The sequence below is a fragment of the Ambystoma mexicanum genome, chromosome 13 (genome assembly GCF_040938575.1).
Source record: "Ambystoma mexicanum isolate Mex_15411 chromosome 13, UKY_AmexF1_1, whole genome shotgun sequence".
Taxonomy (NCBI): Eukaryota; Metazoa; Chordata; class Amphibia; order Caudata; family Ambystomatidae; genus Ambystoma; species Ambystoma mexicanum.
This window is the reverse complement of record NC_090938.1, coordinates 836,217,471-836,235,823: the sequence shown is the minus strand read 5'-3', so window position 1 is coordinate 836,235,823 and position 18,353 is coordinate 836,217,471. Positions and strand designations below refer to the sequence as shown.

At 47.1% G+C, this 18,353-nt stretch overlaps 1 protein-coding gene across 2 annotated transcripts in view; it reads left to right on the top strand.

Annotated features, from left to right (window-relative positions):
* The window catches only part of LOC138522089 (uncharacterized), a 125,961-nt gene extending 110,978 nt beyond the window's left edge, over nucleotides 1-14,983 (top strand). For both annotated transcript variants that reach the window (XM_069635337.1, XM_069635338.1), the window contains one exon: nucleotides 6,163-14,983. In XM_069635337.1, coding sequence (XP_069491438.1) covers nucleotides 6,163-6,371 — 209 coding nt within the window. In that variant the 3' untranslated portion in view covers nucleotides 6,372-14,983. The remainder of the gene's footprint in view (nucleotides 1-6,162) is intronic.
* The last annotated feature ends 3,370 nt before the right edge of the window (nucleotides 14,984-18,353 follow it).

Genomic DNA, 18,353 nt, shown 5'->3' with positions numbered 1-18,353 from the left:
CTGGGGTCTTTTCTCTGCTATCACTCTCTCAACTTGTGCTGTCCCCCAGGGATCTAACCTATTCCCCTGGTTCTTCAATGTCATACATGGCCCCTCTGGCCTGCATGATCTCTGCCTTCACCTCCAACTTTCAGTGTTATGCAGATGACGCACAGCTCTCTTTCAGTCTACCCTCGGCCTCCTCCTCGCTCATCCCTGACTGTCCGCTATTTACTACTGGTGTGCAGCAAACAATCTCTCCCTCCATGCCAGCAAGGCAGAGATCGTCCTCATTGGGATCCCTGCTCCCGCCTTCCCACTGTCACTATGGACTGCCTCCTTTGGCCCAGCGCCTTCACCCACTAGTGAGGCAAAAAATCTAGGGGTCATCTTCAATTCCACTCTCTCCTCCTCGCACACCTCCAAAAAATTCTACCAGCTGCACCAACTCAGGTATTTGACCTTTTCTCACCTTCCCCCAGAGGCTTACCATCTGCAGAGCCCTGGTTCTTTCTAAACTGGACTATTGCAAAGTCTCTTTCTCAATCTTCCTACTTCCACTCTCCGACCTCTACAACTCATCCAGAACAGAACCGCAAGACTTATCCTTGGCCTCAAGCCCAGGGACTGCATCTCTCTGGCACTGAAATTCCTCCACTGGCTCCCTGTGGCTGCAAGGATAAAGTTCAAAACTCTCTGCATAGTCCACAAGGCTTTCTGGGGCTGGGGCCCCCACTATCTACAACTCTCTCTCCCTAAATACTCTCCTTTTTAGAGCCCTCCGCTCGTCGTCCTCCAACTATCTCCGGGTGAGCAGATTTTTGAAACAGATTTGGGGGTAGATCTCTTTCCTCTGCAGGGGCTTCCCTCCTTGCCTCTCTCCGTCTTGAGCCTGATCACCTTAAGTTCTGGAAACTCCTCAAGACCTTCTTCTTCTCTTGCTCCCCTCTCCCTTGTTAACCCCCTCTCTCTATTCTTGCCTACTGCCCTCCTCCCTCTCTCCCTAACTCAGCTCCGTTCAGACTGGTCGCCTGCTGCACCTCTAGAGCCACACAGGTTTCAGGCTCTCCCGCCAGTCCTTGCACTTGCCCTCAGGTCTCTGCTCCCCACCCACCACTTCTGTACTACTTTACTCATTCCTCGAGAATGGTACCCTCTCAGCACTTAACCAAGGGCCTTGGACTGGGCGCACTTGTTCCCTTTCCCCACCTCCCATCATTCCATGTCTGGCACTTACGTTACCTAGAATGTACTGGGCCTGGACTGCCAGTCTTAGTAGGGCAGTTTTATGTTTCTGTATATCCTTCTCCTTTTCACCCCCTGCCTATTGCCTTACCATCTGTCATGCACTGCACTATTTGGAACATTATTGGCCGGGTACGATAGCTTAAGGACTGTATGTTCTTCTCCCTCTCCTCCCCCTTCGCTCCTTCCTTTTTGTCTTACACCTGCACTTGTAGTAAGGCTGTCAGGCCAAGTTTGCTAGTCATTGTTGCAAGATCATTCGGAAATGTTATAACCTAAGAATGACTCGTAATTCCCCTGTTCCCGTCCCGCCTTGAAGCACTTTGTAGCACTTCACCTGTGTATAAGTGCTCTATAAATAAACATTTACAGAAGTTGAGCGATTAAGATTTCGTCTTCTTGACACCATTGAAATGTCTCTTTCCCAGATTGGAACATTTCAGAACCGTTCCTTCTCCTTTCTTAAGGTGTATAATCACTTTAATACTTTACGTGATTGTTAATTCAATGAACAGTTCAAACAGAGACTTTCGAAAACACGTTCCACTCCTTTCAGACCCACGCGACCACTCCGCTACAATGTATGCTTTCACAATCAATGGTTCCTTCACAGCACTCATGGTCAGTTTCACACTGGGTTTCCTGGTCTCTGAAACTCACCGGCTTCCTCTGCGGACTCCCCACATATTGCGCTGGACTTGCTTCAACTTTATTGCCTCCAGGGTTCCCTCCTCTGCCCCTGAGACACTCCTGCGCTCTCGCAGCGCGATGGGAGACTGAGCACTCTGCCTCTCGATAGAAGGCGGGCCATTCAGCATGCCGCTTTCTCTTGCCTTGCAGTTGCGCCACAGAACTCGTGTTCTCACGCCATCCCAGTTGTGACCACGAGCTTCTACAGTCCCTGGTATTCCAACCCTTGTCACATGGCAGCTCTGCATACAATGGCGCCAACCTTTTATACACCTGAGGTTTGTTAATGAGCTGCAGGTGTGGGTCCTCTTTCAATGGGCTGACTATAGTTAGGTTTATTAGTGAGCCGTGCCTGGTCTTGGTAGTGGTATTCCTCTGAGGCTCTCTTCCTCATCTCAGTACCAGAGTGGTGTAGATGCATGATGGTGTTTATAACTCCTAATCTGCTCTTCCTTGTCCTAGTACTAGAGTAGCATAACTGAGACCAAATAAGTGGAGCTGGTTTACAATAACCCATAAACATTGGAGAAGGATTGAGTGGGTTGTCATTAGGAGAAAGGGGATACCATCGTTATGTCCTGGCTGGCTGACCAAGGCTGGGGGCACCCAGCCGACGTGATGGGGGGCACACAGCAGACACACAAGCTGCGATAATGCAGCAGGATTATAGGCAGGGATCACCCTGCTTATATCGGGATCACCCGACATGACATCATGGCTGGGGGCAGACAGCTCTGGACTGGGGGCACCCAGTCAGCCCGTGAGCACACGTGCTCATCCTAGGCCTGGGGGCACCCAGGCCTGCATCAGCAGATGACGCCAGTGTTGTCCAGCAGGGGCACCGGCTTCCCAATGTAGAGTTGCCCAGAAGGGGCTCTACTAAAATGGTAGGCAGCCATGAGGGACAGTGTTGCCCGGCAGGGGCACTGTCATGGTGGAGGGCCCTGCAGGGCACGCCCTCTGTCAGCTACGCCGCACCAACATGGTGCTGCGCAATAACGACACAGCACACCATGTTTGCTTACACTGAAGACTGAAGAGCGAGAAGCCGCTCATTGCTTTTTATTGAGTAGTCACTCACTGCCACGAGCTCCTGGGAGATACAAAGCTCCTCAGGAGGGGTGACACATTGTTTATTTGTATGGTGCACCAAACCCGTAGGTAATTGGGTGCAAGCAGTACAAGTAGGCTTTAAGCTTAAGTTACAGACGGTGACAGTCAAAATATTGTACAGGTACAGTCTTAAACATATTTACAGTTAGTTTACAGTATGTGATCAGCATTAGCAGTCAATATTTACAAGGTGCCGTGTTACATATATTTACAGTTAGTAGGTAACATGAGATGTGGGGGGAGCACGCAGTTGGATAGATACATGGAGTCCTCAATATAAGAGGATGTTGAAGGTAAGTACTGTAGCATGTGCTTAGCTTAACATCTTATTTTTAGAGTTTCGGTCCTAGGGTGAGCGTCGTTGGTTCTGATCCATTTCTGGATGTTGCGTCTGAAGCAAGTTTGATCAGCACGGATTGATGGCGGGAATGAGTTCCATGTTTGGGCTGCCATAACTGGGAAGCTTCTACCGCCAGTTTTGGATAAGTTGAATCGTGGTACACTGAGGCAGCATGAATTGGCAGTCCTGGTCGGGCGATTGGTTGTTTCCCTAACTATCCGGTTGGTGAGGTAACGTGGGGCAGCGTTATTCAGGCATTTGTGGGTCAAGGAAGTTGTTTTAAGGAGGATTCTGTCCTTGATTGTCAGCCAGTGGTTTTGTCTTCTAAGTTCAGGGATGTGATCTTTGTTTGGGATAGTTGGTGCCGTTCTTAAGGCATTATTCTGTAGCGTTTGGATCTTATTTAGGATGTACTTGTTAGCGCCCAGATAGAGGGCATTGCAGTAGTCCAGTCTTGAGAGTATGAGGGAGTTTGCTAGGGTGATACAGCTGGATGAGGATAGGTAAGGCCTGCAGGCTCTGATTAGTTTACACATGTATGCTGATGGGGACGCTAAAGAGTTGACTTGTTTGCTCATGGTTAGTGTGGAGTCAAGGTAAAATCCTAGCGTCTTTACTTCCTTTATAACCTTGATGGTGTTGCTATCAATGTTAAAGGAGGAGTAATCGTTGAGTTTTTTTTAAGGTTGGCTGTGGTTCCTAATATCAATAGTTCAGTCTTGTCGTCATTCAGGCAGAGGCCATGGCGGGCCATCCATGCCTGAACGAGGAGGTAAATTCTGTCACGAAACACGTGTCGCTGAGATAATTGCCCGAAAGGGGTATGAGGATCTGTGTGTCGTCCGCATAGTTAGTGTAGGTGACACCCAGATTATCCAATTTGTCAAACAGCAGCTTCGTGAAGATGTTGTACATGGTGGGCGATACACAAGAACCTTGTGGGACGCCGCACCTTATGGGGATTGGATCTGCTGAATCTGACTGGGAGAACACTCGCATATTTCTGTTGAGGAATGATTGGACCCATGCTATTGCGTCCTCGGAGAAGGGAGCTGCCAGGGCAAGTTGTTTACATAGAACGTCATGGTCCACCAAGTGAAAGGCAGGTGACAAGTCAAGGAGGGGTGGCATAGCAGTTTTCCCTTTGTCCGTAAGTTCCTCAATGTGTGTCTTTAGGTCGATCAATGCGGTTTCAGTACCATGTTGTGGCCTGAAACCTGATTGGTGAGTGCCTAGAAGGTGATTTGTTTCAAGGTATTGTTGTATCTGAAGGTACGCTACTCTATCAAGTATCTTCAGAAGAAATGGCACCGTCGTTATAGGCCTATAGTTAGTTGGAATGGTTGGGTCTAGGGTTTGTTTTTTAAGTAGGGGTAGGACCCAAGATTTTTTCAGGTTGCTTGGGAGATAAATGGTGCCAGGTCTCTGGATCCATTTATCTACATTACAACCATGACTTGCCCAAGGGCCCCCCAGTCACCAAGGAACCTCCACCCAGTTGATCCTCCCTCATTTGTCCACCCTCAGGATCAGGATCCAAAAAGCGATGGCCTTTCCCTGGCCACCTGCACAGAGGACCCAAGGGGAATAGAAGTGAGAATACCCTCAGGGTTCTCACAGCTGTTAACTCTGTGTAATTCTGTGTACATCTTTCTCTCTCTGTATGAGTGCCAATGTGTTTTTATGGGGCTGCCCTACCTGGCCCGGTGCCAACTCGTTCTGAAGAGCTTTTCTTGAGTCTGACGGCACATATTTTAAGTTTGGAAACCTGGTTTCCACTGCTGTTAGAGGTGCCTACCACATAGCTTGTGGCCCTCCATGTTTGCGGACTCTGGGGCCCCAGCGCTTGACTGAATCTTCTTTCCCTGACACTTCTCGTGTGGGATCGTCAAGGGATGTGGCTGCACACAGCACACTTGCACAGGCACTCCTGGGTCTTCGGCATTATTGGCTAGATGACGCTGCGGCCCTGGCCTGAGTGCCCACCCCCGCCCCACCCGGCCACCTCTCAACCTCCCATGGCTGCTGGAGACTTTTGGGTTTGATTGTGACAGCACGTCATCCTGAGTGAGAAGAATTCTAGGCTGAAGAAAGTGACGTTAGCCTTTTTGGTTTCACACTGAAGCTGTCAGCTTGTCGCTGGGGGAATGCCCTGGTGCTGGGGGGCAATTGTAACCGGTGAGTAACTTGCTACTTGCCCCTCTGTCAAGCAGAGGTCTTTTTCTGTTAGAAATGCGCTTCAATATGTACCCTATTTCCACTCGGTGGCAGAAGAGCAAAGCTTAACATCGTTAGAGCTGCACTCCACTGACCAATGAAAATGCTTAGCATGATGGCTGTAACTGGTGATAGAGGCCTGCTGTCCCAGAACTGCTATGGGGTATGCTGATTGGTCATTTCAGCATACTGATTTCGAAGCCAGAGATCACCACATGTGAACACGCATTCCACTAGCCAGTACATATGGACATATAGCTGTGTATGTGTTATTATTTCAGACTGCAGGCTGTACTGCATGTTTGCTGCTTCCAGAGGGTCTGTTAATAGCATTAATGTGCATTCTACGGGGCACTATCGTAAGATAATTGATTTAAGACTCCAACTGTAAGTTGGTCTGCGGTTGATTATCCCCTTGTAATGCCCGATACAATCCTCATCTGTGCTGGAGTAACCTGCTTTTCTATAGCGCTTGCTATTAATAGCACCTGTTACTATTATCTAGAATAATCGCTGTTTTTATTGTTCAGTTTGGCGCTGTGCCACGTGCAGGCCGTTGATAATCTTTGTCGTTCCAGGTGGTGGTCGGACGCACTGGTGGGTCCTTGCTCTGGTTTCCATTGCTGCTGCTGCTGCTGCTGGCATAGCCATGGCAATCCTACTCTGGAAATGTGCCCTGGTGGAACAGCACGTCTGCAATGGGGCTTCAGGAAGAGGACAGGCTCAAGTGGAGATGGCAGTCCAGTGGGCAGCGCAGCACAACAATGGTGCTCCCGGGATCCTGTGAACGCTGCCTACTTTAGGGTGCAAGACTGACTGGGCCACGTGGTCAAGTTGCTTCAAATACAGAGCCCGGGAATCTAATTGTGGCCTTTGCACCCTCAGAACTGTACAATGGTCCTCTGTCTTCCCAGTTCAAGTGCCTCCAGTTGTAGGATGTTCTGTCAGTGAAGGCCCTCTCCTGGATGTTCCCTGCCCTCTTCCCGCATCCCTAGTCCATGAGCTGGTCTAAACTAGCCCCGTCCTGTGTGAGGCCCCTCTTGCACTTTACTGCTCCTGCAGCTCGCTCCACCCATCACCAAATACTACAGAAAGGGGATCCAAGCCCTGCCTGGACAGTGCCTAGACCACGCGCTAAAAGGCAGAGTTGCAGAAAAATAGATGTAAGATTTTAAGTGAAAAGCTGTCCCCTCCATGCCAATCTAAAGCAGGAGGGTCGCAACCTTTGCTTTAATGACAGATTTTGTATGTATTTAGGGCCCACTTGAGCACCTCCTGAAGTCATCACACAACTGCTCTCCATCTGACTGCATCTAGTGCCAAGCTTCAGTTCTAGGTCTAAACTCTGCTCTAATCCGAGCTGTACTCTCCTGAGCCCTACACTCCATCGAACTGCATCTAGTGCCAAGCTTCGGTTCTAGGTGTAAACTCTGCTCTAATCCGAGCTGTACTCTCCTGATCCCCACACTCCATCTAACTGCATCTAGTGCCAAGCTTCGGTTCAAGGTCTAAACTCTGCTCTAATCCGAGCTGTACTCTCCTGAGCCCCACACTCAAGCTTACCAACGCGCGTCGCTACTTCTGCAACCATGTCCCCTCACGTTCATCCCAATGGTTCTTTTTGGTTTGTTTTGGTTTGTTTTATTGATTTGTACAGCACACCACACCCTGGGGTACCTGGGCGCATTGCGAGACAGCTTAGTTACATATAGTATACATATTGAGTACATGTATAACAAATTGTGTGCATACATAACAGTCATAAAACAAGAAGAAAAAAGAAAAGTAAGAGTGATAAGTGTCAGGACGAAGTTTACAAATGATTTACAACAGTGACAGGGAGGGGGACTGTGCTCCTGTAAGCAGCAAGTGTGTAATGGGAAAAGAGGAGCAGAGAGAGTTCGGGCTTCTCTAAGCGCCTAGGAATGACCTGTCGTTCATGGCTAGCCATTTTTTGGTATTGGGCCTGAAGCATTGGAATGGCTGATCAGTGCGCAGAGGAAGAGCGCAGGCATTCCCCGCGTGAGCCGCTTGGACCGGGAAGCGGTTGCCACCAGCTGTTTTCAGATTAAGCCGAGGAACGGTAATGCAGTAGGAGTTGATGGACCTAGTTGGTCGGGATGAAGCTTTCTTAAGTATTGTGGAGAAGCATTGTTCCGGCATTTGTGCGTAATGGAGAATATTTTGAAGTGAATCCTTTCTTAATAGAAAGCCAGTTAGGCTTTTTTCTAAGTTCAGAGATATCTTTCTTCGGGATGCTGAAAGCTGTTGTAATATTTGGAGTTTATTTAGGAGATCTTTGTTCTCTCCTGCGTGAGGTGCATTACAGTAATCCAGCTTCCATAAGATTAGAGCTCTTGGCAGTATGATGCAGCTACTTGCCGAGAGCTAAGGTTTGCAAGCGCGTGTGAGCTTGCAAGTGTATGAAGTAGCAGGAGCAGTCGCATTCACTTGTCTTTGTAAGTTCACGGTGGAATCAAGGTGCAAGCCTAGAGTTTTAGTCTCCTTGATGACTTTGATGATATTGCCATCTATATTGAATGAGGAGTATTGGGTATCAAGTTTTATTCAGGTTAGTAGGGGCACCTAGGATTAGTAACTCAGTCTTCTCATCATTCAGGCAGAGGCTGTGGACTTCCATCCATGCCAGGATGATCAGGTAGACTTTGTTTGGAAGGGCACTGTTTGTGTCGTAGTTGCCCGAGAGGGGGATGAGTATCTGTGTGTCATCTGCATAGTTAGTGTAGAAGACACCCAGAAGGTCTAGTTTGTCAAAGAGAGGCATTGTACATGGTTGGAGAGACACACAAGCCTTGTGGCACTCTGCATGTGATTGGGGCAGTGTTCCGCAGCAACAGACTGGGCAAAGACTCATCGATCTATTTCGTAGAAAGGATTTTATCCAGTCTGCGGCCTCTTGCGAGAAGTTAGCCGCTGATGAAAGGTGTTTGCAAAGGATATTGTGGTCCACCAATTCAAAAGCGTCTGGCAGGTCTAGTAGAAGTAGAACACATTGGGCCTCATTCCGAGATTGGAGATAGTCATGGCGCTATTTGCGCCATGACTGCCTCCAATAACGGGTCCGGCACTGGTATGGTTCAATGGGGACTTACCGGTGTAGTCTGACCTTTGCGGGACCGGTAAGTCCCCATTGAAAAAGCCCTTCCCCATTCCCATTTGAGCCCCCATAGGGCTCAATGGGGAAGGCGCTAATAACGGTACCGCAAATTGCAGTACCGTTATTAGCTCTGAAGTCCCTTAATGGGTCCCGTCCAGAACGCCTGGTCAGACCAGGAGTTACTGGAGGAACCTGCTAAGGGACCTCGGAATAGGGTGGTAAGGGATTACCGGCACCGGTGGCCTTACCGGTGCCGGTAATCCCTTACCGGCCACCTCATACTGACCCCCATTGTCTATTGTCCTTCAGTTGGTCCATGTGCATCTTCAGATCGATCCGGGCAGTTTCAGTTCCGTGGAGTGGTCTAAAGCCTGATTGTCGAAGTCCTAAGAGATTATTAGTCTCTAGATATTGCTGGATCTGGAGGTAAGCATTATTTTAAGTAGGAAGGGGACAGTAGTTATGAGCCTGATTCTACAACCTTTGAGACCCCCTACAAGTGGGTTTCTGCTCCTGTCAATCCACGCAAACTGCTCTCAAGAACAGAGGTGGAGGTGTCGGATAAACTATTGGTCCACTAGTTCATTTGCTTTTGAAAGAGCTTACCTTTTTAGTTCAAAGGCTCACGAAACACGCCCTGGACGCTTTTTCTTTTTCACAAGCCAAAGATAGAATCTAGTCGGCTCGGCTCAGATGATCAAGCGCTGCCCACGACAGACTCACTCACTCACACTCACTCACTCTGCGGTGTTCTGCAGATGATCCTGCAAACACATTTATTCCGTCAGCAGCAGAGCCTTTCATATGCCTGATGGAACATTTCCAACCAAAAGACTTCACAAAGCACTGCTTACCTTGCACATCTGTGATTGTATTGGATTGTATTTAGTTATTTATATAGCGCTCTTTCCCCACTTGTGTGGCCTCAATGCGCTTGTACTTGCACTTGACGGTTAAAGTGAGCAACACAAAGCGCACTTTAACCGTGATGACTACTAGCCTGTCATGCAAATAATTAAGTAGATGGTCCAATGCTCTCAACATCCTGCATAAAAACGAGCTGGGGTTTGTCCATAGCTAAAGTTATGGCACAACATTGTATTCTGTATCTTAAAACCCTGAAAGCACAGTGGGGTTAAATAGCTTTAATTATCTTGCCTTCTGGGACTTGTAGTTTACAATTCAGGATGTGGAAAATAAAACTACAATGATATTCGTGTTGCTACAGGAATTTGCATGCCGTCCTGTGACTCTACTATGCAATTTGTGTACTTTCTAAGTAAACATTATTTTGAAATCCAAAACTTAAACATCTGTAGCAAGTAAAGCTTGGAATGTATTTGGTAACATTTGTAGAGTGGGTTAAAATCCCTGCTTCACTGTTAAGCCACAGTGTGTGAGCCTGGTAGTGAGGCTGGAAATGCCTTATGGAGGGACAGGGTCTCCTAGTCCTTCGCCTACCACTTCTGTGTGTTCTTTGTTTTATGCCACTGTGGTCCCGCCCGGACCCCCGACAGTGCAGCTCTTCATTTGACCTTTTGGTGAACACCACCCATGGGCTACCCTTATGGCACCTCTCGGTGGGGGTGCACCCTTGTACCACTTGTGTGTGTTTTTGGGCATCTGTGTTGCCCACGGAGCAGCGCATGGGTTGGTGGCAGTGACAAGCTGACTTGACAGCGGCTCTGAGTGTCCTCCCTTTTTGGGACACCCAGGCCCTGCCATAAGAATCAGTGGATTGCTGAAGGAAGGCAAGATGGCCCCTGTGGCCTCTTGCTTTCTATTGCCTTTACCCCTTGTTTCCCAAACTCCTGGGGGCGCTGACTCTGTCCCTTTCTCCCTGACTGGCTGTGGGGTGGAAATGCCATGTATGGCTCTGGGGCTGCGTCCTGTCAGACTGACTGGAGCCTTCCCAGGAACTGTGTGTTGTAGGTACACCCTTGGGGTGGGACCTGCATGAGTGGAGTCTGAAGTCAATTCACATTCTGTGATGCTCATTCAGGTCTCTGCCACCTAGTCAAGATTGCTCGTCTCTTGACCAGAGACGAATGGAGATTCAAAAATCAATAGATCTCTATTTGGCCTCTCAATATAAACTTACCTCCTCTGTATCTAAAGACCTAAATGCACACAAGCAAATACGCGTGAATGATGACATTTTGGATGTAGAACCCAACCAATGGCTGCCTAGTATGAATGTCTCTCAACATGCAGAGAGAAATCTATCAACTGTTCCATCCCAATCATACATTAAAACCAAGAGCCGGACAGAATCTCACAGCTATACCAAAGCGTGCAACAACATTACCATCATTTCATCCTGTAATGTCGTCCTTCTCCCTATACAACTTATGATCTCAACACAACTAGTGTTCTTAGTATATTCGGAGATATTCCAAGTCTTGAGGACTTAACATCCTCAGATCTCCATCAAGTTAAATTTGTAGATGAGACAGTCGATTGCTATCGGGAAAGCAAAGATGTATCTTTTTCCTTGGGATTTGTAATTGCTCAAGATCCCACACCCTTGAATTCCGGCAATGACATTGCCCTTTAAAATCACATGTTCGGACACGCAACGACATGTAACGCAATATACAAGTACTAGACCTGAGAACTCGCATCCATCCCGCAATTGGTGTAACGTGCAAGCATAACAACTCATGCAAAGATGCACATGTTGTGTTTGCTTGGCAAGCTGGAACACCTGTGGTTTTGTTCACCTGATGAATGGTTCTAATAACCTCCTTAACACCCTTGATATTATAGCCTTACAAGAAACATGGCTCTTGGAAACTCCATTACGGGAGGATCATCAGGTGATCTTGCACCCTGCTCAGGAAGGCTGACCTCAGGTCTCCCGGTTGCAGCTCGGGTTTGACCATTCAACCATGGGCTGCTCCAAGTCAATTTACCCAATTAGTTCAAATAGAATTGGCAGGCAGAGTGATAGCACGTACCAACGTTTATAGGAACCCTACTGGAATTACCAATAACAAATTATTTGCCGATCTCGAAATGATTTTAGATCTTGTCATCCAAACTCCTTCTATTACCCATACCATCCTAGGGGGGGATTTGAATCTTCACTGTTGGTCAGAACACGCCTCAATTGAAAACTTAGCGCGTCGGAAATGGATGACCCTCATGAGGGAGAGACAACTGATAATGAGTGATGGAGCGCTCCCTGGCGATTTACCTCTGCAGAGCACCTGGCCCAGGGGTACCCAGGAGGGTATTATTGATTACATCTATATAGATGGAGATCTATTTGCCAATGCGACCAAATTTGAAGTTGTGAAGCAAACCCACGGCGACCATGAAATGTTAACCTTAAGTTGGTCCTGGCTGTCCATGCCGCCTCACTCTCCCATGACCAGAAACAAGGGACAAGCCACTCTCAATGGAGGAAGAAACCGTTTCCGAGGGCCTGACTCAACTCTGCAACAGGTAAATGAGCGCATCATCCAAGGCCAATCTTTTTCTGACGAAAGCACTAATTACATGGGTGAGCACTGCACAGTTGCTCTGCATGTCTTTAGACTTCATTCCTCTACAATAACCAGAGCAACTTACAAAAACAAACATCTCTTTGATGCAGAATTCAAGGATTTAAAAAACATCGTTTCGCCGAGACAAGAGACTTGCTTCTCTTCTCTCTGTGTGTAAAAGATTGGTGGCACTGAGGATGATAAAATCCAAATACAAAAATTGGATAAGGGCTCGGCGAGCCCTGTTATTTCAAAGAGATGGTGAGGCTCAGAGAGCCCTGTTATTTCAAAGAGATGGTGAGGCCCAGAGAGTCCCGTTATTTCAAAGAGATGGTGAGGCTCGTAGAGCCCTGTTATTTCAAAGAGATGGTGAGGCCCAGAGAGCCCCGTTATTTCAAAGAGATGGTGAGGCCCAGAGAGCCCTGTTATTTCAAAGAGATGGTGAGGCCCGTAGAGCCCCGTTATTTCAAAGAGATGGTGAGGCTCGTAGAGCCCTGTTATTTCGAAGAGATGGTGGGTCCCGGAGAGCCCTGTTATTTCAAAGAGATGGTGAGGCCATGCTGGAGGCAATCACTTCCAAGAACTTTGCTCAAACATGGTCCTTACTTAATCGTGCCAATCATGTGATGCAGACTCCCATTCAGACCAATGATGTCTCGGAACAACAATGGGTGAATCGCTTTGCTACCCTATATGCTCTCCCTAGTCCTTCCTCTACTGGACCCACTAAAATAACGTCCAATAATTCACATCTTCAAGTGTCTGAGGAAGACATTCTGTACTATATTCAAAGATCAAGTGGGTCGAGAGCCCCGGGCCCTGATGGCTTAAACAATGCCATGTTCAAGGAGCATCCAAAAGCCCGGCTACTATTCCCGACAACATTTTTGCTTATGTTCTGGAGACAAATTCTCTTCCAAAATCATGGCTAAAATCCATAATTGTACCTCTTTTTAAGAAAGGGAACCGCAACTCTCCAACCAACTACAGACCTACTGCCCTACTCGATGCACCTGGCAAAATATTCGCCCGCTTCATCTTGAGGGACTTTAATGACTGGACAATAAGATCCCAGAGTCGTGACCCTTTCCAGACAGGTTTTGTGGCCGAGTTGGGCACAGCGATCAACCTTATGACCATTACTGCCATAAAAACACATGCCTTTGCCCAAAAACTACCGCTGTATCTGGCTTTTGTGTATTTTCGTTCTGCGTTTGATTCCGTCTCCAGAGAACTGTTGATGGCCAAATTATGCAAAGCCGTATGCCCTTCGTCCATCAGTTCACTTATTGAATCCTTACACACTGATACCTCCATACAGATACGATTGACATTGGAGGGAGTTCTATCTGCACCCAGTGCTATATACAGAGGTCTGAAGCAGGGCTATATTCCTGCCTCAGCGCTCTTTAATTCCTTTATATCAGACCTGAAGGAGACATTCTTAAACATCATGACAGATGCACCAAAGATAGGAACACAATCCATACTGTAGCTGCTTTACGCTCGACTATTATCAAAACCCCTAAGGGTTTACAGGGATCACTAGATGCGCTTGCCTCCTATGCAGAGCACAATCAGTTATTAATCAACCTGGATAAAACCAGGGTTATGCACTGTGGCAGAACACGGGGGCGGGGAGGGGGGGGGGCAAGTAAATCTCTCCGCTGGACCTTACGTGACACGAAGCTTGAACTGCTTCACTATTACTCATATGTAGGTATACATATCAATGCTCGAGATCATGACATTCCATACCCAGCCGATGTGGAGAGCAACCCAAGCTAGAGTTCTACTCGCCAAATATGGCAAATTCTCTTGTGTGCCAGTCTAAACTTACTTTAACCAAAAGGCTGTACCAATCTTGTTATATGGTGCAGAAACCAAAAGTGTTTTCCGTGAAAACATCTGGCAGAAAATCGAAGGGACGTTCTGGAGGCGTGTCTTGAATCTCCCTCAATGTTTACCAGTGGCTATGATCACATTTGTATTGGGACTGATCTCTCTCTATGGCGGCAGCGGACATATAATTGGATCTTTTGTTGGGCAATCCAACACGCACAAATCAGAAATAATTCCAATTTGACTGGATTAAAACACGAGAAGTAGGCTAGTCTAACAGTGATTTCAGGAACAATCCCTTTAACAATAGAAAATATCGCACACTGGAACCTTACTTGGCGAAATGTCCATCGCCTCTGCACAGAACTGCTTTCATGCGTCTAAGATTCAATCTGTGGCCTACCTGTGGCGGAGAAACATTATGCCGATTCTGTAACAAATGCGAACCAGATAGCCTTTGCAACACTTGCTCACTGAATCTATCATACCTCGGTTAGAATTGCTGCTGTTCACTTCCTTGAAGCCTTGCAATTAAACAGATGCAAATTGAACCCAGCTGATTTTGCGGCCTAACTTAGATTCTGAATATTGAGCTGATGTGTTGCTGTGTTTTTTGAGTGTTTGTTGTTTTTCTTTGTTTTTTAATGTTTTATCTTCTGTCAAATGTTTTATCTTATGTACCTATACATTGAAAGGTTGATTGCAATCAGCCAAATCAGTAAACAAAACACCTTGCTTTGCAATGCTCATTAAAAACTGCCAGCAGTTTGTGCATTTTTAATGAATCTAAGTCTATTGTGGAGCCACATATCCACCACAATATACGTTGTATATTGTATACATTGTTGCCATTATTAGAAAAGTGTTGCCTGAGAACAAAGTGTGTTATTTATGTGTATGTATTTATCTGAGCCTTGTTTTATATAAATAAGGTGTGTTATCACCTAACATAGTGTGTGGACATTTCTTTGTGGGGGTTTGGGGAATCGCTGTACTTAAGAAGCAGCCCGCATCACCTCCTGAGAGCTTAAGCCTTGGTTGCTCGTCCAAAGCACCCGATAGAGAAACTTGGGTGGGGTGCTCTAGTCTCCTACCCCAACCATATAGAGGGCAGAAGTACAGATACCACCCCCACCCGTCTTTACACCGGCCAAATAATGCAATCTCACTCTGACTTAACTGCAAAAAAGAAGTGTCTTTATATGTGATTCGTCACACTACTTACACAAAGACACCCTTGCAATGGAGTAGGACAAACGTGGTGTTCAGTCGTGCTCCCCTGAGTGCTCCCCAAAGCTGTCCCCCTAGAATGCCATTATTGGTGCACTGGCCCTCCCTTGGTTTGACAGGCACATCTCATCAGCCAGTCAGTCGCTATACTAGAATGTTTGCTACACTAAGAACGTTCATTTTCTCCCCTGTTGCTGCCCGCCACACGAGTTGCTTCGGCCATGCACAATACTCCCCACAGGAGAATCAGTGACACTGTCTGCTTATGCTATGTTACTCCCCACAGGAGAATGAGTGACACTCTGCTATGTCCTGTTATGCTACGTTACTCCCCGCAGGAGAATTAGTGAAACTCTTTGCTATGTCCTGTTATGCTACAATACTCCCCACAGGAGAACGAGTAACACTCTTTGCTATGTCCTGTTATGCTACGTTACTCCCCACAGGAGAATGAGTGACACTGCTATGTCCTGTTATGCTACGTTACTCCCCACAGGAGAATGAGTGACACTGCTATGTCCTGTTATGCTACGTTACTCCCCACAGGAGAATGAGTGACACTCTGCTATGTCCTGTTATGCTACGTTACTCCCCGCAGGAGAATTAGTGAAACTCTTTGCTATGTCCTGTTATGCTACAATACTCCCCACAGGAGAACGAGTAACACTCTTTGCTATGTCCTGTTATGCTACGTTACTCCCCACAGGAGAATGAGTGACACTGCTATGTCCTGTTATGCTACGTTACTCCCCACAGGAGAATGAGTGACACTGCTATGTCCTGTTATGCTACGTTACTCCCCACAGTAGAATGAGTCACACTCTTTGCTATGTCCTGTTATGCTACGTTACTCCCCACAGGAGAATTAGTGACACTCTCTGCTATGCCCTGTTATGCTACGTTACTCCCCACAGGAGAATGACTGACACTCTGCTATGTCCTGTTATGCTACGTTACTCCCCGCAGGAGAATTAGTGAAACTCTTTGCTATGTCCTGTTATGCTACAATACTCCCCACAGGAGAATGAGTGACACTCTTTGCTATGTCCTGTTATGCTACGTTACTCCCCACAGGAGAATGAGTGACACTGCTATGTCCTGTTATGCTACATTACTCCCCACAGTAGAATGAGTCACACTCTTTGCTATGTCCTGTTATGCTACGTTACTCCCACAGTAGAATGAGTCACACTCTTTGCTATGTCCTGTTATGCTACGTTACTCCCCACAGGAGAATGAGTGACACTGCTATGTCCTGTTATGCTACGTTACTCCCCACAGGAGAATGAGTGACACTCTGCTATGTCCTGTTATGCTACGTTACTCCCCACAGTAGAATGAGTCACACTCTTTGCTATGTCCTGTTATGCTACGTTACTCCCCACAGGAGAATTAGTGAAACGCTTTGCTATGTCCTGTCATGCTTCAACACGCCCCACAGGAGAACGAGTGACACTCTTTGCTATGTCCTGTTATGCTACGTTACTCCCCACAGGAGAATGAGTGACACTCTCTGCTATGCCCTGTTATGCTACGTTACTCCCCACAGGAGAATGACTGACACTCTGCTATGTCCTGTTATGCTACGTTACTCCCCGCAGGAGAATTAGTGAAACTCTTTGCTATGTCCTGTTATGCTACAATACTCCCCACAGGAGAACGAGTGACACTCTTTGCTATGTCCTGTTATGCTACGTTACTCCCCACAGGAGAATGAGTGACACTCTCTGCTATGCCCTGTTATGCTACGTTACTCCCCACAGGAGAATGAGTGACACTCTGCTATGTCCTGTTATGCTACATTACTCCCCACAGTAGAATGAGTCACACTCTTTGCTATGTCCTGTTATGCTGTGTTACTCCCCACAGGAGAATGAGTGACACTGCTATGTCCTGTTATGCTATGTTACTCCCCACAGGAGAATGAGTGACACTCTGCTATGTCCTGTTATGCTACGTTACTCCCCACAGTAGAATGAGTCACACTCTTTGCTATGTCCTGTTATGCTACGTTACTCCCCACAGGAGAATGAGTGACACTCTCTGCTATGTCCTGTTATGCTATGTTACTCCCCGCAGGAGAATTAGTGAAACGCTTTGCTATGTCCTGTCATGCTTCAATACGCCCCACAGGAGAACGAGTGACACTCTTTGCTATGTCCTGTTATGCTATGTTACTCCCCACAGGAGAATGAGTGACACTCTCTGCTATGCCCTGTTATGCTACGTTACTCCCCGCAGGAGAATTAGTGAAACGCTTTGCTATGTCCTGTTATGCTTCAATACTCCCCACAGGAGAATGAGTGACACTCTTTGCTACGTCCTGTTATGCTACGTTACTCCCCACAGGAGAATAAGTGACACTCTCTGCTATGCCCTGTTATGCTACGTTACTCCCCACAGGAGAATGAGTGACACTCTGCTATGTCCTGTTATGCTATGTTACTCCCCACAGTAGAATGAGTCACACTCTTTGCTATGTCCTGTTATGCTACGTTACTCCCCACAGGAGAATGAGTGACACTCTCTGCTATGTCATGTTATGCTACGTTACTCCCCGCAGGAGAATTAGTGAAACGCTTTGCTATGTCCTGTCATGCTTCAATACGCCCCACAGGAGAACGAGTGACACTCTCTGCTATGCCCTGTTATGCTACGTTACTCCCCACAGGAGAATGAGTGACACTGCTATGTCCTGTTATGCTACGTTACTCCCCACAGTAGAATGAGTCACACTCTTTGCTATATCCTGTTATGCTACGTTACTCCCCACAGGAGAATGAGTGACACTCTATGCTATGTCCTGTTATGCTACGTTACTCCCCATAGTAGAATGAGTCACACACTTTGCTATGTCCTGTTATGCCACGTTACTCCCCACAGGAGAATGAGTGACACTCTGCTATGTCCTGTTATGCTACATTACTCCCCACAGTAGAATGAGTCACACTCTTTGCTATATCCTGTTATGCTACGTTACTCCCCACAGGAGAATGAGTGACACTCTATGCTATGTCCTGTTATGCTACGTTACTCCCCATAGTAGAATGAGTCACACACTTTGCTATGTCCTGTTATGCCACGTTAC